Genomic DNA, 21,710 nt, shown 5'->3' on the forward strand with positions numbered 1-21,710 from the left:
GTCTGGCATCGCTGTTTGCTCATGCTAGGGTTCAGAACTTGACTAAGAGCTCAACAGCTGCCAGTGTAACCACACCTTTGAGAAAAAACCACTTTGAACTGCTTACTCTTATTAGGATGTGCTTATTGGAAATATGATATGCTTATTGGAACTATGATCTGCTTGATCGAACTGCTTGCGAACTGCTTACTTTTCCTCTTTTCTTCAGGAAGTGTTCCGCCCCCGACCACTTAGAGGAGCTCCTGCAGCCGGAGCAGCAGTCCCTGGCAGAGATCACCTTCAAGGAGCTAGAGAATCCCATGACCCATGACTGAAGGACTGGAGCCAATGGGCCAGATAAGTGCCCCGCAGTCGTCCAGTACTGAAGCGAAAGAGAACGAGCCGCTTTTGATATCCCCCCACCAAGTCCTTTTCGCGCAATGTCTCGCCGGATATCTTTACAGTGTTTTCCCTTTTTTACTTGTACTATAACGTAAAACTTATGAATACTTTCCTTGTGGGAGTTTCCCATCAAAAATGATCTCATTACACACAAAAGTTTCGTTGTTTTGTTGCTTTAATGTTCTTTGCACATTTTAATTTATTTGTTGTTGCACTTTTGTTTTCTTTGGGATCTTCCGGAAAATGGCAAAGTCAAAGAAGTCGAAATTAGCTGTTAGCCAAGGCCAGTATACCGGCAAGGGAAACCCAAGGAATGCTAAGGGAATCCCGAAAATCGGCAAGGATGCGCCCGAAACTGTCGTGGCAGTACCGGTCAGCAATCAAGACTCGTTGATTTATGTTGTAGATTACGCTAAGACAGCCGAATCCACTCCTACCTTGGACGATAGCACGGCATCCCAGTCTATGCACACATCTGCCTCTCGGAGCAAGGGTTCTATATCGCAGGCTTCATCACTTCCTTCCACACGAGAAAAGCACACTGAAGCCATCAACAGCAAGATCCGGCTACTAAACCTGGATTTGCACCGTAGCGGGCCTCCTGTCTCCTATACAATATATAACCTAAAAAAGCGACCAGTTGAAGGATATGTCGAAATACAGCCAGAGCCAATAGAAGCTACCAATTCCTTGGAAAGCGAAGAGGTCGAGGAAGAGCAATCCGCTAGAGATGATGATGATTTCCCTGATGACAGTGTTCTCAGCGAAGGAGAAACTTACGATTTGAGCTTGATTAAACTTAAGTCCGACTCTGACCGGAACATAAAGGTGCGCTTCGGCCTGCTGAACGGCATCAGGAATATTCCGGAATGGGACGAGCTCAGTGCCACGACCACTGTTGCTGGATCGCCGGCGGAAGCGGGCAGCCTAATGGGCGAGTTCCGAGATCCGCTGGATGCCACCTCCTCTGTCTTTCCAATAGAAGATACATCGTTGCAGGCGGATCACGAGGACTTGGAGCTTTCTTCCTTAGAAGATCCTAGAAGTAGTTGCAGAACAGATTCTCAGGCACCCATTCCAGACATGAGCTCAGACTCGGAATTGGAGTCGCATGACGAGGCTGATAAGTGGCAGGTGGTCAGGCAGCCGCGGCAGGTTAGAGTGGATCCCATACAGGATTTCATTAAAGTAAAACCCGTGGAATCGTACATCGAAACGCCTTGTGAGCAACACCGGCGAGATTTGCTAAGCAGTCAAAATATCCAAATCTACCTTTACGAACTCGTAGACCAAGTGGTGGAGCGCATAGAGGCAGTGGAGTATCAGCTGAGGAAGAACCTGGACAAGCACAAGCTATTGGAGCGCCTCTGTGCTCTAGTCGAGGAAGATTTCAGCGAGAGAAGTAAGAACAAATATTTGATTAATCTCCTGACTGGGCACCACTTGCGTCGCTTCAAGTACTCCCTGATCACACCGGAACCCAACTCCTCGATGAACGAGGGAAACTGGCAACGTTGCCAGAGCGCCCTCAACAAGTTGGACTGCCAGATGAAGAAAGAGCAGGAGGCCAAGGAAATTTACGTGACTGAGAGGGATCGATTGCAGGCTGAACTGGTAAAGAAGCAGTCTCAGGATGAAAAGGAGATTAAACGAATGGAGGATCTCATCCAGGAAACCCTTTTGCCCCATACTCCAGTGCCGGAACGCCTAGAGCTTGTGAGTCCTTTGGAGCATCATTAAGTTAAATTGTATAATTTCTATGAAACCTAATAGGTACTAGACCATGTCTTTCGTCAAATGAGAAAAAAACGAAATGAAATATCCGAGACTCGCCTTAGTTTGATCAAAGTGCAGCACATCAATTCCTATGTTATGAAGGTAAGTCACAAAACAAGAAGCAAAAGGGGAAACTAATTCTGCATTCCAAAGAAACTCGAAGAAACGGAGACCATAGCTGAGGGACTGACATTGCACACATATGAAGCCGCCACAGTGCAGGTTAACAGTTTGGCCAGCAGCGTGAGTGGTAAGTGGGAATCCAAATAAAAAATATAGTTTGGTCTTTAAAACAATGAAATCATTTAATTGCAGCTAAGACCGCGGAGCTGGAGCGACTTTACACTTTGTTTTGCAACAAAATCCACACCATATCGCATCTGAGGTGCCGGCGCAAGTTGCTGAGTCGCACGGTTCGGGTGGCCAAGAACGAGCTGTTCCAACTCAGGAAGACGCACTCCGACTTACGGGCCAAAGTGTATCAGAGCCATGTGAAGCACAACCAACTGCTGGCCCAAATTCGGGAGGTCAGGTATAAGGGCGGCCTAATGAACTATCCACTGCTGCTGATGGATTTTGATAAAACGGATAAACTGGTGACAGATAAAAGGGAGAGGGTCAGCCTGTTGAGGGCACACCATGATATTCTTCTGGAGAAAATCGAGGAGATTGAATCGACGATTCAACGATCGCTGTCAAACATCTTGTAGGCGACTTTAATAAATGTGCAATAAATATATAAATAAATAATATATGTAAAAATTTAAGAACAAAGGCCAAGCCAGTCCTATCAAAATTTCTCAAAATCAAAAACTAAAATTTGGTAAACTGAAAAATTTAGGTTAATGGCTTTCCTGCTTTTTCGAATAGCCCTCGTGGCCGGGACGGTCTATGCAACCCAGGAGCTGGGGATCTGGGACAGCGCTGATCACACGGTGATCCTCTTTGAGAATGCCAAGCGGGAGATCCAGCCGTTTGCCAAAGACCTAATGCATAGATTCTGCAGCTGGCGTTGCGATAAGGACTGCGAGGATAAACAAACGGAGGTCAAGCCCTGGCGGGAGTCCATGGTTGATGCCTGGAACGAGACGGTGAAGCGGAGCTTCTGTGTCTTGGGCGTCAAGCTGCCCTCTTACTACCACCGCTTCTCGGAAGACTTTGCGCAGGGCTTAGACGATATGGTCAGCAGCCCAGAAAATCATTAGTTTTAGAAAAGCTTCAATAAAGCAAAGCCTAGAATAACAATCGGGAATATTATTCTTTTTTATGGCTTCAATTTCCCAGAAAAATAAAATATAATAATGCCGCCACACCTCGGGGTCAAGCTTGCTGATAGCCTGGGGTTTCGATTCATTTTATTTGAAACGCATTCATCTCAAGCCGTCAGTTGGTTCGTCGTTCTCCCTGAAGAATGAAGTTAAAGGAAGCTGTGCTGTTGGTCTGCCTGGTCCTGAAAATTCTGGGCGTTTGGGGAGTCCCACACTTGCTGGATTCGCAGTGTGTTGCCGCAAAGGCCTCAGCTAAGGTGGTGAACGGACAAAATGCTGGTATATTGTTCAATCCCTGGATGGCAGTCATTATTGAACGCGGGCAGATGATTTGCGGAGGCTCCCTGATTCACTCTCGTAATTATTTACATAAATAATGTATTTTATACAATGCTATATTGCAAGACTTTTGAAGGTTTTGTGCTAACTGCCGCGCATTGCACTAGCAATTATACTTTGTGAGTATGCTTTACAACTGTTGTTTTCATATAATTTATATTCATTTTCGATCGTTATAGAACAGTGCGTCTTGGAGATTACGACATTAGCCACAAAAATTCGGATTGCACTAGGGACGGCTGTATTCCGGGGCCCAAGGACTTTACCGTGACCCACACGTATACCTATGTGCCCTATACGGACTTCCACTTCCATGACCTGGCTCTCCTCAAGCTAAATAAAACGGTGCAGTACAGCGGTAATACGAAAATTAGCAGCTAATTTTAAATTTGATATAATCAGAACATATTTCTCTCTAAACATAGTTCACATCAGGCCAATATGCCTGCTTGTGGGGGTCTTGCCCAAGATGGAGGCGCATCTCATGAATATTATTTCGCGTTTCAACATCACCGGCTGGGGTCGCACAAAGTCCAGCCAAGTCAGTGTCGTCCTTCAGCAGACCACCTTGCATAACTACCCCGTTAGCCATTGCGCCAGGCTCTTTGGCAGAACTATGGACTCCGCCCATCTCTGTGCTGGAAGCCAGTCCAGCTCCACTTGCTCCGGGGACTCTGGTAGCCCCCTAACAGCCAGGATTGTGTGGGATCTAAAGCGCATCGTCCAGTTTGGCGTTGTGAGTTATGGTAGGCAAAATTGCCAGGGACCTACTGTCTTTCCGAATCTTTTAAGGTACGGAAACTGGATCGAAAAGACAATTAACCTGGTATTAGGCAGAGTCGCCAATAAATAATATTTTTGACAAAATAAAGAATCATTGAGGTCAAGTTGTTCATGGATTCAAGATAGGTAATGCAGGCATTGAACTTGGAAGGCTAAAGGTAAACCTTGGCTGGCATATCAGTGAATTTTTGAAATTATAAAAATAAGTATAAATAATTACAATAATTATTGTATTTATTTGAAATTTCAGTGACGTATTCTTAGGTATTGATTCTTGGGGAACGTGAATTTATTCCGTTTATATATAATTTTATTTTGTATTTTCCTGTATTAGACCTTAAGTTAACCTTAATTTCTTAGGGAACGGTGGAGAAATAGCAGAAGGCCCTGAAGCTTTCGAGCTTGGCATCACCATCATAGGGGTAGTCCGCACAGTTATAGGACCTTTAGATGTAGATGGAATAACTTTAATACGGGGTCCACCAGTGTTTCCCAATGCAGACGCCGGTATGATCGATTGGCCCTTTGGAAGACGACGAACAATAGGAGGACGAGTGGGGATAACCCGTGGTGTAGGTTTTATCTCGGGAGCCCGTAGCTCGGGCATCACGCCCACCTGACAGTTGCGCCAGTTGGGCAGCATGAGTCCCTTTTCCATGTTCGGCTTGGGCAAAGTTTCCTGGGCAATATCCATGTTCTTCAGGGTCTGCACGCAGTTCTTCAGTTCGTCCGTCTCCTCCAGGTGTACCATTTTTAGGTCATCAACGGTGAGATTGATGCGATTCGAGAGCTTGGCGAAGCGCACAGCCTCGACGAGCTTGTCCCTGGCCAGAGCTGAACACGGAACTTGCTATAATTTTTACCAGCTTTTACTTGGAATTATTGAACTTACTATAGGCAATATCCAGAACCACACCGCGCACCCCTGGCTCGGCCTCCAGTCTTAGGTCCTTTAGAATCATGTCTATGAACTCCATATCGGACTTAACATCCAAGTTTCGCTCGCCCAGCTTATAGTCCGGCTTGTTCTGGTCCTTTTGGTACTTGTCGGACTCCATTATGGGAAGAACTTAATTTTTTTTGTACAGGAAATTCAACTCTACTTAATTGATAGTTGCCTGAAAATATTCACTTTTGCATGCGATTACATTTGATGTGCTTCCGTTTTGACAACCTTTTCTGTTATCGACATTCTCCAACACTTCATTTTATTGCTAAGGAATTGAAAACATAAAAACATATTTCCTTAAATTATTTTTTTCAATCGTTACATTTATTGGTGGCTTGTTTTGAGGTCTGACAGAACTACGAGTATATATATCAAAAATTCGATTTGTTTACAAAATATATGAAGGGGACCGATGGGCCAAGGGTTAGACATACATATGTATTTATCCGTCCTAATCTCGTGTCCAAAGACTGGCAATAAATTAGTTAAAGCTTTCCGGTGGCCAATGACACAGCGTCCTTGAGGGAGGAAAGATGGTGGGAATCGGGGATGGGATTCTAGTGGAGACAGTAGGCCACCAGCAGGGTCACCAGCGTGGAGACGAGACTGTAGTGACCGAAGCTACTCTCGGCCACACTGTGGGCATCCTTGAGACCAGATTCTGCGGAGAGACGTGCCGAGGTCAGGCCCGGCATCTTCATAATATCCGGCTGGCCTCCAGGCACAATCGGGGCCAGTGGCACGGATCCCTCGGGAACGGTCACGGGTGTTGTCACCTGGAAAGGAGCCAGGTTCACGGATCCAGGAGCGGACACGGGAGGAGGTACAGCTCCCTCGACGGCGGCCGGTGCAGTTCCGTTGGCCGGTGGAGCTGCCTCTGGCGGCGGTGCCGGATAGCAGGCGATCTTCTCCACCTCAATCGTCTTGGTGGAGTCCGTCGGATCCGGTTCGGGCACTTTAACGGGCACACAAATGATGCCGCCAGCCGGCGGAGCGTTTGGATCAGCCGGGGCCCCAGGTGCCGGTGGAGTATTTGGATCTGTCGGTGCACCAGGTGCCGGCGGAACTGGGACACTGGGATTGGCAGCTGCTCCGGGAGTTGGTGGAAGCGGTGCTCCTGCAGGAGCATTGGGATCAGCAGGGGTTGGCGGCAAAGGACCCAGAGGTGCCAGTGGGACTGCTCCTGGAGCAGGTGGCACAGGCAGGGCGGCAGATCCAGATGCAGGAGCTGCATAGGCAGGAGCAGGGGGTACTGGCAAGGAGGGCGAGGCCGCCGCCTGAGTTCCTCCGGTATTTATTACTGTTGTTCCCGATCCCACATCGGTGGTGGTCACAGAGCCGGGCGGTCCGTTGTTGATAATAATGATCTTGTCGTCGCCACCGCTGCTGCCACCACCTCCGCCTCCGCCGCCGCCAGAGTAGGAATGATCAATCACACGCGTCTGAGTGGGCGTGAGGGCGTGACCCAGGATGGCTCCGCCCAAGGCGCCAGCAATGAGACCAGTGCCTGCAAAAGAACAATAATGATATTATATTTGAACTACAGATACAAATATAAATGAAACTTACCCAGACCCAAGCCAGATGAAGATTTCTGCGGCGCCTGCGGGTAAAAGGTGGCTCCTGCGGGCAGGGCTCCTCCGGCGGGCAAGAAGGTGGCACCTGGAGGCAGTCCTCCGGCAACTGGAGCCTGCGGATAGTAAGTAGCTCCGTGGGGAATCTGTCCAGCGGGATGGTACGAGGCGCCCATGGGGTAAGAACCTGCAGGATGGTAGGTGGCACCCGCTGGAACGTGTCCGGTGGGATAGTAGGTGGCTCCGTGGGGCACTTGACCCGCCGGGTGGTACGAGGCACCTGCTGGCAGCTGACCCGATGGATGGTAGGTGGCTCCCGCCGGCAACTGTCCCGCTGGGTGGTAGGTAGCACCGGCTGGCAACTGCTGGCGCGGATAGCTCGACTGCACATTGTGGGCGTTGGTGGCCGTAATCGGTGAGTATCCGCCCGAAGAGCCGTATCCTCCGGTGGAGTTATTGCGACCCCTGTATCCGGTGCCGGTATGGGCTCCGCCATAGTAGTGGCTTCCACTGGAACTGGAACTGGAGCCGGCAGCTGGGCGGGCTGGACTCTGGAGATTCGTGTTGCTGTGCGTCTGGGTGGCGGCCGAGTAACTGGGCGGTGCCGGCTTGTAGGCCGGATTGTAGGCCGGCGGGCGCTCGTGAATGTTTGTGTGAGCCCCGCCTACAGGATTCGAAGCGGAATAAGCGGGTGGTGGGCCTTGCGGCTTAGCAGGCACATTCCAGCCAATCGGTGAGGCTGTGGCCGCCGGCTTGACCACACTGTGGCTGCTTTGCGACTGGGAGCTGCTCACCCTGCTGGGCTGGGAGTGGGTTCCGCCGCCATAGCTCAGCTTTACGTTGTCGGAGTGGGAGTGTGAAGGCGCCGAGTAGGAGTGGGAAGGTGCCGAGTAGGAGTGCGAAGGAGCAGAGTATGAAGTCCTCCGACTGGAACTGGAACTGGAACTTGAACTGCCACGGCTTTTGCTGCCGCCACCGCCAAACCAACGCTTGGCTTGCACATTCTCCGTGGTCAGGGCCAGCACCAGGAGCCCCACCACCAGCAGGCTGCCACTAAGCCGCCTGGGTATAATGGTCATGCTGAAACAAAAGAAATACTTAGTTACTCACGGATATCCCAATTTGAGGCAAGTCTTAATGGAATATTTTATATTTATTTTTATAAGTCAAAGAGCGAATGTTGAGTAGCTCTTATCGAATTTCTGGAGTATAATTAAATCAGTTTGAAGGGAAATACATATGAATATGTATATGTTTTCTTTTTAAAGAATAACAAACTTTAAAGATTGATAGCTATATAATATTGTTTATGGTATTGCGATTGGTATTTCTTTAGTTAGTAATAAAGAGTATTATTTATTCATTCATATTTAAATTTCATTGTTTTTTTGTTTAAAAACCGATCAGGTTTTTCATTAGAAAATATCTCTTAGGCAAAGAAATAAATATGTTATTATAGCATCGAAATAAAATGTATTTAAAATGGCATTCAAAGGGTATTTAAGGCTGCGACCTTAGCATCAAAAATGTTGATATAGTTCCCTCTGCTGCACCCCGGTTTCATATCTCTCAGTGAGGCTTTATTTTTATGTTTGTGTAAAAAAACAATTTATTCAATTTGCGCTAATAATAAACCACAATTATGGTAAGCCAACTGAGACATGGTTCCCCTCGGGATTCCATGAAATTTAAGAGCTTCAAGTGTCCTATTTTATTTACGTAGAAAATTCAATTCAGATTATTTTGGATACAAAATATTTTTGTTTTTGCGTTGTAATAAACTCGAACAAAAAGATTTCAGCTGGTAATCATAAAGACTTTTAAAGTATTTAATTTTTTTAAATTTTGATTTAAGTAGAAAATAATCTTCAGAAGTTTAAGAATATCATGATTACTTCCCCTTGAGCTTCCAGACACTGATTTCGACCGCTTCAGCGATTGAACAGTGACGCAAGTGTCACGCCCTGATTGCCAAAAATTTACAGGAGGTCTGCAGTGGCCCGCCCTTTTATTCGACCAAATTAGAAGCGCGTTATGCGTGTCTTGGGCGGTCGCCTAATGGTAATTAACTTGCTGATTTTGGGGCCGACTGTCGCGTGGCTACGCTCCATTGACTTCTGGTCTTGGCTCCCCACCCACAACCAGCGCCCAAGTTCCGAGTCCCTGAACTATAAACACTCGAGAGTTTGGAGGTCAAGTCTGTGTGACCAAGGCGAACAAAAGCCTCCTTTATGAGGCTAGAAAGCGAAAGGAACTGGAATAAAACTTTGGCGTAAATTAAAAGTGGCGTGAAATGTTCTACTAACGAAATTAATGTGTATGAACTTGTTGCCCGTTGATTTCTTAAAAAATATATTTGTGGTAATTTTTTCCAAAACAAACATCTCTGATAAGGCTAATTACGAATGTGACTCATGATCCATTGGAACTAAGATGGTTTCAAATGAAATGTGTTTTAATTAAATAATTCTGCGATTTTTGTGGAATTTGAATAAGACATGCTAAGACGTAATCAAAAAGGTCAATAATTGTTGTTTAGGTAAATAATATAATGAAATCAGTACTCTAGCGATATTTTTAGTGTTTACATTAATTAATATATTCATTAGAAAGAATATTCTAGAAAACAGGTTAATAACTTCAGTCGGGTAAAGAGGAATTCAAAGTCTTAAATACTTCACTTAACCCGTAGGTTATCTTGTTGATTCTCAAACTGTGAACACATTTGATTTCAAAAACCCGCAGTCTTGAAAAAGCACTATTAAAACTAGTTATTAGGATTATAAAATCTATAATCACAAATTGGGGGTTCTATAAAACCAGCCATACTTTTACGACTCATACCATTAACATTTCAAGTGTCCCAAGTAATTGTTTAAACAACTGCTTACAAATTGCTGGCCTGGAATTTCGCCAAAATAAACAATAGAGAGTGACACAGTCTAATTTAAATAAATCTACCTTTTTACCGGCAGTTGTAACTGTAATAATAATAGCAAACAGACTATATTGTTTGGGACTGACACACATGCAAGCGATGATGAAAACGTGACAAACCCGTTTTCAAGTGAGTCATCGAAATCGACAAAAGCTGCAGCGCATGCGCAGCTATGACGTCAATGGGGAAATGGACATGAAAATGTTTAGCACAAAACTGTTTACACCGAGCTTGTTTATTAATTTTCTCGGATTCTGGGAATTATACGACTGCCCCCATTGGGAGCTTCATTGGAAGAGTCGGTCTAGAAATTGTCTGCTTATCGCCCTGCCAAAGTCACAGATCAAAGCTATTTGAGATTAGCGACAGATCGAAGATTGAATGTATGAATACTATGGTTGAAATGAGTACTATAACAACAAATGATTCATTAACCCACAACTTGGCTGAGCCTTGGAGAGAGTTGCTCGTGGCCCAAGCCTTACATAATATATGGGAAGAATGATGCAAAGCCAGAGACCATAATGCCGCATACGTATAAAAATGAAAATTAATTGGGCGTTAAAAGCCGGTTAGTTATGTGTGTTTTTGGGCTTTGAGTGGGTGACTCTCCAAAATATTTTTGGCACGAAATGTGTTTTTATTTTCCTATATTAAGACAACAGGCCTCAAACTATTTGATATTACCTAAAGTAATATTTACCCTCAGCGTTAATGATACGAAGCAGCTGTTTCTATACTGAAAGGTGATCTAATAGTGCGACTCGTGTATATTTATAGTTGATATTTTTTACACTCCACTGCACTATGCATAAATTTAAGCTGGTATATAATTTATTCCCGCCCTTTCAAAGTGTTTCTCTTTCATAGAATGTCATAAAAAATGGGACTCTAAAAATGCTATATTTAAACCAACCTGTTGAGTGCAACAAACAAAAGCTTACCAATTAATATAAATTCTGGATATTTCAAAACATGAAAGCTATGCAAGATACCTACACAAGGCATCTGTTGACATATAAATAAATAAATTTAAAATATATTTAGAAATTGGAAAAATTAAAAGGAACACAAAAGTGGATTGAAAGAATTTGGGAATTGCCTTTTAATATGTCTGGCATTCATAGTATATGGGTTTCCTTTTGCTTCAAGTGACCTTGAAGTCGGCCAAGCATTGCATAAAATAAATAAACAAAACCCACCACAATTAGTGGCTAAATTAATGCAAAAATTCTGCTTTCAACTGTACAAAAAGTCCGGAACAATTGTGTTTGAGAACTGGAATTTGTATTCCTGACATGGAGCACCCGGAGCACACTTGGCTTAAAATGTAATAAACACTAATTTATTTAATATTTACTTTGTTTTACTGTTTATTCCGCTTGCTGTTACTGCCGCGTACGATTTAAGCTTTTGTTTCGTGCAAAGTTTCTCGAACAACTGAACTGCGGCTGAAAAATCGGTCGCGTTTTGCGTTTTTCTCTGGAGCGGAAGGCGGCAGAGCAGCGGCAGCGACCGCGAGAGTGGAACCAACTTGTTGTTGTTGTTGTTGGTGTCACCAGTGGTCAGTGCACTGAGAACAAAATGTATTAAAATAATATATATTTAATTAACATCACTTTTAATTCAAATATACTTTGTTATTCGAATTTTTAAAAATAGTTATCCCTAATTATAACCAAACTATATACATATGGATATATTAAATAAATATTTATATTAAATTAACAAACTAATAACATAATTGGATTGCTAAAGTAATAATTAAACATCTTATAATTAACTGTTTATTCAATAATATCAGATTATAAAGGGTATATACTGGGTTCTATTGAGTTTGAATGTAATAAAACTATATACTAACATTTGAATAAATAACCATTTTGTCTGGCATTTTTTCTTAGTGTATCTTTAGTTCCCTTCGCTTGCTCTTCTTGTTTGTGTGTTTGTCAATATCTGGCATCGTTTTATTGTCTCTTGGGCTTTTCAGACAAAAATGTTTTTATTTAATTTTAGCTTCTGGTGCGCCTCTCCTGAGGGAATATCTGCTATCTAAGCAGTAAAAGGTTTATCTTTCGGCTGCTGTAAAATCATCTACGTTGGAATTATGAGTGCCTAAGATTAAGATATAATTTGTGAGAGATACTAGATTGACGTAATTTCAAGTAAGGATAAAAACCAGTGACACTGAAAAACTTACAAAGATGCCAAAGATTTCTCAATTTTTATATATTTTTGTTTGTCATATAATAACTGATTTTTTATTTTTTTTTTTAGGTTTAGGCTAACTTGTGTGAATGATATCGCATGTGGGAGCCTGCTCTAAAGAGTATAAAAACAATGGTCATATTCTCTTCTCATTCTCTGTAGCTTTTTTCCTCTCTGTTGCTCTTTTCATTTGGTTTATCGCCACGACTTTGTTGTTGGGGCCTTAATGAGCGTCAAGTGAGCTTCATTGCTTTTGTTGGATCATCGCTCACCCACACTTGCCCCTCTAGCGAAGGTGTTTTGAGCTCGTGTCGTTGTTGCGTCTCTTTTTTTTATTTATTTTGATACCCTGTAACTGTGAAAAAAGAGGTGTGCTTATTTATTACACACCATATATTTTTATATTTTATTATTAAAATTATATTTGATTGGTTATTGGTTAAATTCTCTTATTTTTAGTTTCAAGTTGAATTTATTAGACTATTTAAACAATGATATTAATCAATAGAAATACTTTAATATTATTTTGCATGTCAACTATGCTCAAATCCAAGCCCTATATAAAAGCTAGCTCTTTTATTTTAATGGTTTTATTTGCCTTCAACGTCAAAGTCAGCGTCACAGTTTACGTCGCCGTAACATCGCAGCCCCAGTTGCTGCCCTATTTTTTTTACTTCTACACTGTGGACATTTTTAGTGCTTTTGTTCTAAACGTATTAAAGTCATAACAAATTGTAATAGCGGGCTTACACTGAAAAGACACAGAAAACCTTCAATTTTTATTGCTAATTGAAATATGGAAACAAACGTTAGGATATGGGCTTTATAAATGACCAAACTTTTTGTAAACTTTTTATTTTATCTAGTTAAATATATATTAATAAATAATTATTAAACAAAATACGTAGTATATTTTTGACAATACCTTTTACCTGTGTTAGAAGAAGGGCGAGTCCCGCCACAAATGTCAGCATGTTGATGAGGCACCGGGGTGCCTCTGACGTGGGTTCTATTCCTGGACTTTTCTATTTTAGTCTCTCCTTATTCTTGCTGGATTGGAATATATCCGGAGATTCCTATTTGGACGTGTGGATAATTCTTTAATCCTTTTTATTACTTGATAGAATTCGGTTGCTAGTTTTCCCATTTGTTTATCAGAAATATTGTAATTGAAAAAATTAGTTTTAGAAAATATTTTCTTATTACTTATTGGCTTTTATTTATTTTTGTTTACATAACACTTAGTTCCTAGCAGAAACATAACTCAAGAGGAGTCCGTTTTGACATTGGTCGCTCTGCCAGCCACAAAGCTGGCCATCTCGACGGCGTCACCTCCTTCCTCATCGTGTTGTCCCTCCGAACCACCCACCGAGCCACCTGCCTCAATACCCCCCACAATATCGCCGGCGACAATGGGGGGTTCAGTGGTCGGATGGTTCCAGAGTGACGGGCTCACCGAATTGTGAGGTGGGACTGGGAAACAGGCCACACGCTCCACTTGTCGCGTCACCTCTGGATTCTCGGGATCTGTTTCGTTCAGCATGATGGGAAAGCAAACGATTCCGCCATCGAGCATGGGTGGTAGGGTTGCCTCGGGGTCTGGGGATTCCTCGCTGGACACGGGTGCACTCTCCTCGTCCCCATCCCCGTGTCCCTCCACAGTCTCCTCCTCCTCCCCTGCCTCTTCATTGGTCAAAGGATTTTCGGGAGGAACTACAGCGGATGCTTCCCCTGAAATTGTAGTTTCATTTTGGGCCACTCCCTTGGGCTGCTGCCCATTGTTGACGATGATGATCTGGCGTCCGTTTCCCTGACCGACCTGTTCCTCCTCCCCATGATTTCTGACAATATGGGAACCATGGTGACGGTGGCCAAAGAGCAGGTTGTTCATCATGTGACCCGCTAGCATTCCGGTAAGGAAGTCTCCAGAGCCTAAATGAAAAGGAGAATTTTATTGTTTTGCGATTATTACGTATAGAACTTTCATTAACTATTTAACTATAGAAAACTATAGAAAAAATCATTAATTTAAACGCAGTTCCGTTTTTTCTAGGTTTAAAATTAAAGTTAGATCTAAATGGAAGGTCTAGAATAAACCCTACACCGTTTTCATAAGTCAAAGACTCACCTCCCAATCCCCGATTCATTCCCACCGGCGGCTGGGAGAGGAACACAGCTCCCGGGGGCAGGGCTTGCGGACTTGCATAGACCGTTCCGCTTGCCTGACCCATTGGATACGATCCGTAGCCGTAGCCCGGTGGCATTTGCTGGCGCGGATAGCTGGGCACTTGCTGCTTGGGCATCATCATCTGCTTGGGTGGCTGTGGAGGCGGAGGCGGTGGTTTCGGTACCGTCATGGCCGTGTGAACCGGAGATCCGCTGACCACGCGTCGACCGCCGCCCGACGACGAGGGCTTCTTGTACTTGCGCCAGCCACCAAATAGGCCGCCGAAGGAACCGCCACCGCGACCCCTCCCGCCGCGTGCCTCGGCGGTGTGTAATGCGGAGGCTGCGAGGAGCAGCAGACTGAGTGCCAAGGACCAGGATCGCATTATAAATCACTGAACTTATCGGAGCTGATCCCAACTGATCGAGTGGCGCGGACGAACTGGCGGCATGCGGCGCAACTGCGACGCGTATATCCGCGGAAAGTGACAAATGCGTGGGCCGATGCCTTACGATTCAGAAGTGGGGTATATCTATGGAGGTTGGTGACTTATTTTGGGAAAAATAGCTTTAAGAGTTAAGGAAATTGTAACGTAAAAAAATGTATAAAATAAATAAGCATAATTTAAGAAATAAGTTCCCAAAAGGTATTTACGAAATATTATTTAAAATTGAAATGGCTTTTGGGTTATCCTAAAAAAATACATTCATTTTGTTCTTTAAATAAGCTTAACTTTAGTTTGTAAATTATGAGTACTTTATGGTAAATCAATTTTATAAATATAGATTTTCCAGGGATACCTTAAATAAACTCCTGGTATCCTGTTGAAATTTAAATGCATCAAAAGGGCATTTGCATTCTCCTTTCACCCAGCCAGTGGCCAGTCACTCTCATCTTTCACACAACCTGACAACACTAGCTTGTGGGCCTGGTCCCCCCATCGCTGAAAATTGAATGAGTGTCGCCGTGTAATAATTCAATTGACGCTAATTGAGACGAGCTCGAGCTCGAGCTCTCAGATTTTCTCTTGCAGTCCAATAACAAAAAAAAAACAAGAAATAAAAAGGGAGAATATCATGTGTTGGAGCTGTGTTGATGTTGATGCGACGGCAATTTGACAAATGTGTCGCATCTAGTTTCATTACGGCTGGAATCCGAATCTTTGGCTGTTGCCAGTCGGGGCATGGGCAGTCGCCGGAGATAAATATCAAGATATACGGCGTACTTGGGGCTCGTCACGTTGGCGATGACGCCGGCGATCGCTCATGAACCCTATGTTGACCCATTTCGAAGGCGTTGCATTTGCATCTGCACCTTGGAAGTCATCCAGCTTTGGAGGCGAGGTACATATTTATTTAAGCTGACGTTTTGAAAGTGAATAATGCTTAGCTAGTAATAAATTTAACTATAAATTGCACGCTAAAGATACTGTAAATGTCCCTACACTATGTTACTATTCATCCACCTACCTGTCTTTTATATTAAACATAAATTAATAAACAGCAAGCTTTGTTCTGGAAATCAAAAATAGTTAAAATAACACTTAAAATTAATAAAGAAAAGTCAATCATGGAAATTGTGGACCTATCCAATGTGGCAAGTACTCGAGTACAGGGATCTTCACCCATAACATCTCGGATTTCCCTCCCTTAACTATTAAATATCTAGAAAAATATTATTTTCAGACTCAATGTTCGCTGCCCAAGGGAACGTCTCCGAATGCCGATGAGTACTGCAGTCTAGTGACGAATACACTGAGCTGTGGACTGTTTGTAAATCTCATTGACTTTATGAAGATTTTCTTCTGCAAATTCAAGCTGTCCGTTTTGCCAGTTTATGGGTTATGCAATGTATTCATGTTGGTGGGACTGTTCAGTCTGCTGCATATGATGACCAAGTACTTGTGGGTAGATATAAAATATACAGCAGTACCTGTTATTGTTTAGATTCTCACAGCTTCTTTCCGAATCTAGTAACGCTCATTGAGTTCGCTCCAATGACCCAGTTCGGCTTCTCCTACCTGTTCTTTGCACCGTGTCTATTGATGCCCTATTACACGAGTGCCTGGCCGACTTGCAGTGTTAAAGTGGAGAAACTGAGTCGTTTGCAGTTTGCCAAATTGATTGGGGACGCTATGAGGCACTTTTTGACTGGGATTATGGTGCTGTGCGTGCGAGGATATAAGGTTGAAGGAGTTACCTTGTGGTCCTGCATAATATTTATGATGCTGGGAATACTCTATCTGACGCTTGTGAGCAATCGAAAACACCATATCCACGCCGATAATATGGAGTCAAGTAAACACCTAGTTCTTCTGGAGCTCAGAGTGCTTGCATTCATATTGATATTTTGCATTGTCCTAATTACGATCCTGGCGGTGTCTTATTCCACTTTTGCAAGAAATAAGCTACCGAAGAAGGAAAAACATGGGAGCTTTTCCGATATGGAAAGCGATGATGAGATCCTGGGCAGCTATCCGAAGCAAAGAATCTATTCTAGGCGTCACATTTGGTTGCAGACAGTGAATGGAAACAGGATTATGAGGGATAGCCATGTGGTATACAGGTTCTTAATGGTGGGTAAGGGCGTTCAGCGTCGAGCACTATCTTGTTACTTTTTTAATTCTGCTCTCCCTAGGTACCAATCTTTTTCGTCTTAGCCCACTTTATTCCGGTCATATCGAAGGATCGCTACCTGATTGGATGGGTCAAGTACATCAACTGCCTCTGTTTTCTGGCCCTGCCAGTGCTGTGCCTTTTCCATCAGTTCGATGCAGTTCAATTCATCGTCGTGGCCATTGTTTGCTGGACATCCTCTCTGCTGGTCTACATCTCCACGCACTCGATGAGGCGGCCCGACCATGTGTGGCTCTATTCTCTGCTGGGACTGGCCATGAGCTCCGTGGCAATGTGTGTGCTGTGTCGCGAGATAGAGAACCTCACCTGGCAGTACATCGGTCTGCGATTCGATCTGCTGCCCGATCTCAACGCCCTGATGTACTTCGGACTGGGTGAGATGTTCAGTGAGGCTATTTTGATCAAGGGTCTGCAGCTGAGGAAAATGTGGGACGCCAGCTTCGGGGCCGTGATGAGCATGACGACGTATGGCGTCTTTTTGGCCTTTCCGCTTCTGTACTACCACGACTGCTACAATTCCAATTCCAAAGTAAGAATGTAATTGTTGTACTTTTCCCAATGATATTTTCATAAATTTTCTTTGTAGATAATTGCCACGGCTTCAACAGAAACCTGTATGCTATTTATGCTCCTCATTCTGACCACTAGTTTGCTCCACATTTCCATGAGTGGTTATGAGCTTCGCACATCGCTTTTTGTCTACCTGATGGCAGAGGCTTCAGTATATGTGATATTCCAGTGGATGACGCATCATACTTCGGTGTATCCACTAACCTTTTTGCATAATTTGAAGTGATGTTATTAATAATATATATTTTTGTAATAAAGTAGGTTTCTTATGTGAGAAGCAAAGACTTGGTACTACTTATAAAAGGAGCCATAATGCCTTTTCATTTTCCCATTAATTTGGTTAATATTTACTTAGCAAAGATTGGCGATTAAAATGTGTTTACCTACCTCTCTCCAGAGGAAAATCAGAGCTCGATATTAAGTCATATTCATGGACAACTTTCTCGGGATTGGGCCAACATAATCGCCATAAATTATCATGGCCTATTGATTGCTGCCGACCATTAAAACCTAATGCCCAAGTCGATGCCCTGACCAGAAACACGCACTTACTCCATTTACAACGCTTGGGCCATTTTGAAAGTCATTTATAATGAAATGTAGATGTTGGATCGCCTTTGGACCCTCCACAACAACACCCCCCCCCCCAGTCCCTCTCTTCTCGAAAAAGTGAGTCATATGTCATCTATAAGAGCCGAAATTAGTTGCCCGGCAAAACTTGTAAAATATTTACGAGCCCAAGTGAGCGCAAAGGAAACAATCACGGGTTCCAGGCCGGACTCCGGAGTGTGCTTGAGGTGCGTAAAAAGTAACTACTTTGTGGCTTATGTGTCGAGTGCTCGAAAATATTGTTTGTCTGCATGTGTGTGTGGGTTGTGTGGGTATGTGCGTGTCGGGCGGAAACTAAAACAAAAGCATTGCCTGCTTCTGGGCATATCCAAAGGTGTCGGAGTATGCGTACGTGTGCGAGTGTGAGGGCTCCGCTTGTGTATATGTTGTGATTGTGCAATAAAAAATATCCAGCTGACATTTTGTGTCAAGCACCTTTTTCATTTTGGCACTTCAGCATAGCTTGGACCAAGTCCGGCTATCCTAGGGGAGGAGATGGGTCTGGGGATCGACTAGGGGAGAAACCGAGGAAATCGGTATGTGCTGTGTAATACTTCAAAGGATTTGAGGTCTAGATAGGGTTGTGAATCCACAAGAAAAACGTTAAAATACTCAGAAAAAATATAAAAATACGGGTTTAATCTATTAAGTTATTTCTTAAAGTCTAATAAAGTGTCTATAGAAACTAAAAAAAATATTGATACAACTGAAATATAAAATACCAATAATATTATGTTTTTAAAGAAAAAATTTAAAAATAAATAATAAAACCTGACACCAGGTATCCGTTATTCGCAAACCTTATTTTCTTCATGGCTTGTTTTTTTTTTTTTTGGGACCTAAAAGAGATTGGGGTGATGCTGGCCCCGGTTCGCTAGCTGCTTGAGTGATGACAAATTACATTTGTCAGATTTATGACCAATTATGAGCGTGTTATATATCACCCCGGCGGTGTAGCGGTGGAGCAATGGCAATGACTGAGGCAATGGCAGTGGCCATAGCCAAATGGCAGCGAGAGCCACCTTAATGGCAAGCGCAATGAATAAGTCGCCGTCGTTTGTTTGCGGTCTGGGGCCCAGCCATATATATAAACGCATATAAGTCGGTGTCTAGGTCCGTGGTAATGCCGGCACGTCCTTAATGCCTTTGTACAATATCGCATTTCGTACATTTTCTCGCGCCCATTTCGCGTGCTCCAAATCCTCAACTCATCAAAAATTGGGCCGCCTTCTCGTCCGGGTTTCTTTTTTGAGAAATGTCTTTGGATTTCATTCGCGTGTGTGAGGTTCTTTTTTTTTGCCCGAGAAATGGGAGCCACAATACATATCGCGTGTCTTTATTTTCACACTTTTGGCCCATATTATTTATGCTGCTAATGCGTTGCAAATGGCCAAAAATCGCTTTTATTACACGCGCAGTTAAACTTCAATTATGGCCGCTAATCATAATGCATATGCCTTGGTGTTTTCAGCGAGGGTAGTTAGTTGGGATTTTTGTGAAAGGATTTTAGGTGGCAAGTAAATTTTGTAAATTTATTAACAAATAAAAAAAGCGTATTCTTTTCTAATCAATTGGTAAATAAACATTTTAAATTTGTTTACACACAAAAATGATTTACGTGGCATTAATGTCCAATAAACATTTATTAAAGATTCCTTTTGACCCCTGAAACTTATTTAAAATGTTTACAACTCCTCAATCAGCTCTCGTTCTAAATCTTTTCCACATTTCACTGTGACAAAACGCAGAAGGCACGCAGGAATATGCAAAAAAATAAAGTAAAACTCTCATAAAACACGCGCCCAAGTGCGCAAATTAAAATCGAAAACCATAAATTATAACAAAAAAAAAGAGAAATAACGAACCAACGGGAACTGAGAAGCGGTGGGCGTGATAGCAGCTGTAAAACAGCGACAAAAACGGGAACAACAGCGCGCAGGCAAAGGCATTTTATGCTTCACTTTACAATTCAATCAGTTTCAATTTCCACCTGCCAAATACATTTCCGTTTTACAGTTTATTTCCACTGGCAAATGCCAAATGCGGCCGTCTGGCTGTTGGTAATTTTTTAATTTCGACTTGAATTTCAAAATTCAATTAGTTTTTGCCACGCACACACAGACAGACACGCAGACAGGAAGGAAGAAAGGCATAAAACAGTCAGCCCACAGATCCTGTAGAAATCAGTATCCTGGAAGGGGACGAGGGGAGCAGCTCACACCGCAGATGTCCGCCTGTGTCTGCTCTGGCATTGTTGGTTTCACTTTTTAGATTTATGCTTTTAGATTTTAATGAAAAGCCACATTTATGTAGATGCCTCCACACTTCCAGGAGGGCAAAGATATACATAGTAGAGGAGACGTCGGCGGGGGCCTGCGGCAAATGCAAATTTTGTGGTCCAAGGGGCCTGGTGTTGGTCGGGGCCAACCAATTTAAGCTCCATAACTCAGACCGTAGCGTGAAAGAAATTAGTTCAGTTGGCGGAGCTACTCCTCTTCCATATCGAGCCCGAGAATCAGAGATTTGATTTGTGGCCGGGCCAGCCAAAAATTGGCAAAACTGCCGGCTAAAGTGTAGGGACAGTATTCAATTTAAATTAGTTTTTGAGAGAGATATACATATATGAAAAATGTAATAATATATTTTTTTTTCAGTATTTCAATAATTGCAATCTAGATCGAGAACATTGTGAGGGCCCTGTATGTAGAAAGGAACTCTTCTATTCATTGATTCCGATGCGGAAATACTATATCCCCTCATTATTGATGAAGCACCAATAGGCCCTTGATAAGTATCAATTATACCAATTTCGCTCGATGAATTTCCATTTGAAGTGCAAACGCTGAGCTTCCAATTAGTGGAACATTTTTCAAAATCCATGCGAGTTATATTTTTCTTCTTTTTTTGTTATTGTTTTTCGTCCTCTGCATTTGTTGCTCTTACGCGCAGGGAAACAAGCTGCAATATCTACGGTCTGCCAGTCGGCATGTCCATCTATCTGGCGAACCCAACACCCTGCTGCACTCACGCAACAGTTGCTGATGGCAACAACTGCACGGTGGCAGCTACATTGGATTTTGCCACAGCATTCGAGAACCATAAGCCGCTGGCAGCTTGTAGGCAGTGGCAAATAAACAGCGAGGGATATGTGCCACGCCCTCGTCGACATACAAAGCGTCGTGCAAAAAGTGTAGCATACAACTCAGGGCGCCATCATCAGCAACATCTGCTGCTGCTGCTGCTATATCCTGCTACTCCTGCTGCTGCCAATGCTCCTGCTACTGGTGCACTGCTGCATGGCAACTGCACATTACCGTTATGTAGTTTTTCATGCATTTATTGCGATAGTTAGCCGTTCGGCAGGCAACTCCCGGAATATATTGTTCGGCAAGATGAGAGCACCGAGGAGGCACTACGCACAGTGCAGTGTTGTGGCTCAAAAATTCTATTGAAAGTCACGGCTTAAAATACAGACTTAAAATTTTGTAATTTATATTTTTTAGTAGTGAAAT

General features: G+C 43.3%; 7 protein-coding genes across 12 annotated transcripts; 4 read left to right on the top strand and 3 right to left on the bottom strand.

The window, feature by feature from the left end:
* Positions 1–495: 495 nt before the first annotated feature.
* On the top strand, positions 496–2,901 carry LOC108081981 (uveal autoantigen with coiled-coil domains and ankyrin repeats). Its single transcript, XM_017177217.3, has 4 exons — positions 496–2,097; positions 2,155–2,259; positions 2,311–2,407; positions 2,473–2,901. The coding sequence occupies exons 1-4, from the start codon at positions 625–627 to the stop codon at positions 2,865–2,867; spliced, it is 2,070 nt and encodes a 689-aa protein (XP_017032706.1). The 5' UTR covers positions 496–624; the 3' UTR covers positions 2,868–2,901.
* Positions 2,902–2,920: 19 nt separating this feature from the next.
* On the top strand, positions 2,921–3,411 carry LOC108081982 (MICOS complex subunit MIC13 homolog QIL1). Its single transcript, XM_017177218.3, has one exon. It carries the CDS (start codon positions 3,003–3,005, stop codon positions 3,360–3,362), a length of 360 nt encoding a protein of 119 aa, XP_017032707.1. The 5' UTR covers positions 2,921–3,002; the 3' UTR covers positions 3,363–3,411.
* Positions 3,412–3,440: 29 nt separating this feature from the next.
* Positions 3,441–4,630, top strand: LOC108081994 (serine protease grass-like). The gene is made up of 4 exons (XM_017177238.2): positions 3,441–3,782; positions 3,841–3,883; positions 3,944–4,122; positions 4,190–4,630. Exons 1-4 carry the CDS (start codon positions 3,569–3,571, stop codon positions 4,615–4,617), a joined length of 864 nt encoding a protein of 287 aa, XP_017032727.1. The 5' UTR covers positions 3,441–3,568; the 3' UTR covers positions 4,618–4,630.
* A 175-nt stretch (positions 4,631–4,805) lies between these two features.
* LOC108082078 (uncharacterized) lies at positions 4,806–5,697 on the bottom strand. Its single transcript, XM_017177370.3, has 2 exons — positions 5,440–5,697; positions 4,806–5,381 (listed from the first exon to the last, which is right to left on the bottom strand). The coding sequence occupies exons 1-2, from the start codon at positions 5,603–5,605 to the stop codon at positions 4,885–4,887; spliced, it is 663 nt and encodes a 220-aa protein (XP_017032859.1). The 5' UTR covers positions 5,606–5,697; the 3' UTR covers positions 4,806–4,884.
* Positions 5,698–5,798: 101 nt separating this feature from the next.
* On the bottom strand, positions 5,799–11,448 carry LOC108082077 (mucin-1). The gene is made up of 3 exons (XM_017177369.2): positions 11,369–11,448; positions 7,066–8,150; positions 5,799–7,003 (listed from the first exon to the last, which is right to left on the bottom strand). Exons 2-3 carry the CDS (start codon positions 8,147–8,149, stop codon positions 6,054–6,056), a joined length of 2,034 nt encoding a protein of 677 aa, XP_017032858.1. The 5' UTR covers position 8,150; positions 11,369–11,448; the 3' UTR covers positions 5,799–6,053.
* A 1,960-nt stretch (positions 11,449–13,408) lies between these two features.
* Positions 13,409–14,960, bottom strand: LOC108081985 (uncharacterized). The gene is made up of 2 exons (XM_017177223.3): positions 14,345–14,960; positions 13,409–14,148 (listed from the first exon to the last, which is right to left on the bottom strand). Exons 1-2 carry the CDS (start codon positions 14,766–14,768, stop codon positions 13,481–13,483), a joined length of 1,092 nt encoding a protein of 363 aa, XP_017032712.1. The 5' UTR covers positions 14,769–14,960; the 3' UTR covers positions 13,409–13,480.
* Positions 14,961–15,835: 875 nt separating this feature from the next.
* LOC108081967 (mitochondrial sodium/calcium exchanger protein) lies at positions 15,836–17,895 on the top strand. Of its 6 annotated transcripts, none has more exons than XM_041775863.2 (5): positions 15,836–15,979; positions 16,052–16,290; positions 16,357–16,958; positions 17,021–17,548; positions 17,606–17,895. In XM_041775863.2, exons 2-5 carry the CDS (start codon positions 16,227–16,229, stop codon positions 17,813–17,815), a joined length of 1,404 nt encoding a protein of 467 aa, XP_041631797.1. In that variant the 5' UTR covers positions 15,836–15,979; positions 16,052–16,226; the 3' UTR covers positions 17,816–17,895. The 6 variants fall into 6 exon arrangements, with proteins under 6 accessions (XP_041631797.1, XP_041631798.1, XP_070139309.1 ...); XM_041775864.2 differs by having other exon boundaries at positions 16,052–16,286; positions 16,330–16,958; XM_070283208.1 differs by having other exon boundaries at positions 16,052–16,286; positions 16,340–16,958.
* The last annotated feature ends 3,815 nt before the right edge of the window (positions 17,896–21,710 follow it).

Source organism: Drosophila kikkawai, chromosome 2L (genome assembly GCF_030179895.1).
Source record: "Drosophila kikkawai strain 14028-0561.14 chromosome 2L, DkikHiC1v2, whole genome shotgun sequence".
NCBI lineage: Eukaryota > Metazoa > Arthropoda > Insecta > Diptera > Drosophilidae > Drosophila > Drosophila kikkawai.

Excerpts from the sequence above, each read along its gene's own strand:
- LOC108081967 (XM_041775862.2), top strand. The coding sequence starts at position 15,953 with ATGGAAATTGTGGACCTATCCAATGTG. Across the intron at positions 16,287-16,339 it reads CATATGATGACCAAGTACTT|CTTCTTTCCGAATCTAGTAA; the intron begins GTGGGTAGATAT and ends AGATTCTCACAG. Across the intron at positions 17,549-17,605 it reads GCTACAATTCCAATTCCAAA|ATAATTGCCACGGCTTCAAC; the intron begins GTAAGAATGTAA and ends TTTTCTTTGTAG.
- LOC108082078 (XM_017177370.3), bottom strand. The coding sequence starts at position 5,605 with ATGGAGTCCGACAAGTACCAAAAGGACCAGAACAAGCCGGACTATAAG. Across the intron at positions 5,382-5,439 it reads GGTTCTGGATATTGCCTATA|CTCTGGCCAGGGACAAGCTC; the intron begins GTAAGTTCAATA and ends TTCCGTGTTCAG.
- LOC108081981 (XM_017177217.3), top strand. The coding sequence starts at position 625 with ATGGCAAAGTCAAAGAAGTCGAAATTAGCTGTTAGCCAAGGCCAGTAT. Across the intron at positions 2,260-2,310 it reads TCAATTCCTATGTTATGAAG|AAACTCGAAGAAACGGAGAC; the intron begins GTAAGTCACAAA and ends TGCATTCCAAAG. Across the intron at positions 2,408-2,472 it reads TTTGGCCAGCAGCGTGAGTG|CTAAGACCGCGGAGCTGGAG; the intron begins GTAAGTGGGAAT and ends ATTTAATTGCAG.
- LOC108082077 (XM_017177369.2), bottom strand. The coding sequence starts at position 8,149 with ATGACCATTATACCCAGGCGGCTTAGTGGCAGCCTGCTGGTGGTGGGG. Across the intron at positions 7,004-7,065 it reads TTCATCTGGCTTGGGTCTGG|GCACTGGTCTCATTGCTGGC; the intron begins GTAAGTTTCATT and ends GTTCTTTTGCAG.
- LOC108081982 (XM_017177218.3), top strand. The coding sequence starts at position 3,003 with ATGGCTTTCCTGCTTTTTCGAATAGCCCTCGTGGCCGGGACGGTCTAT.
- LOC108081994 (XM_017177238.2), top strand. The coding sequence starts at position 3,569 with ATGAAGTTAAAGGAAGCTGTGCTGTTGGTCTGCCTGGTCCTGAAAATT. Across the intron at positions 3,783-3,840 it reads AGGCTCCCTGATTCACTCTC|GTTTTGTGCTAACTGCCGCG; the intron begins GTAATTATTTAC and ends AGACTTTTGAAG. Across the intron at positions 3,884-3,943 it reads TGCACTAGCAATTATACTTT|AACAGTGCGTCTTGGAGATT; the intron begins GTGAGTATGCTT and ends CGATCGTTATAG.
- LOC108081985 (XM_017177223.3), bottom strand. The coding sequence starts at position 14,768 with ATGCGATCCTGGTCCTTGGCACTCAGTCTGCTGCTCCTCGCAGCCTCC. Across the intron at positions 14,149-14,344 it reads AATGAATCGGGGATTGGGAG|GCTCTGGAGACTTCCTTACC; the intron begins GTGAGTCTTTGA and ends CTTTTCATTTAG.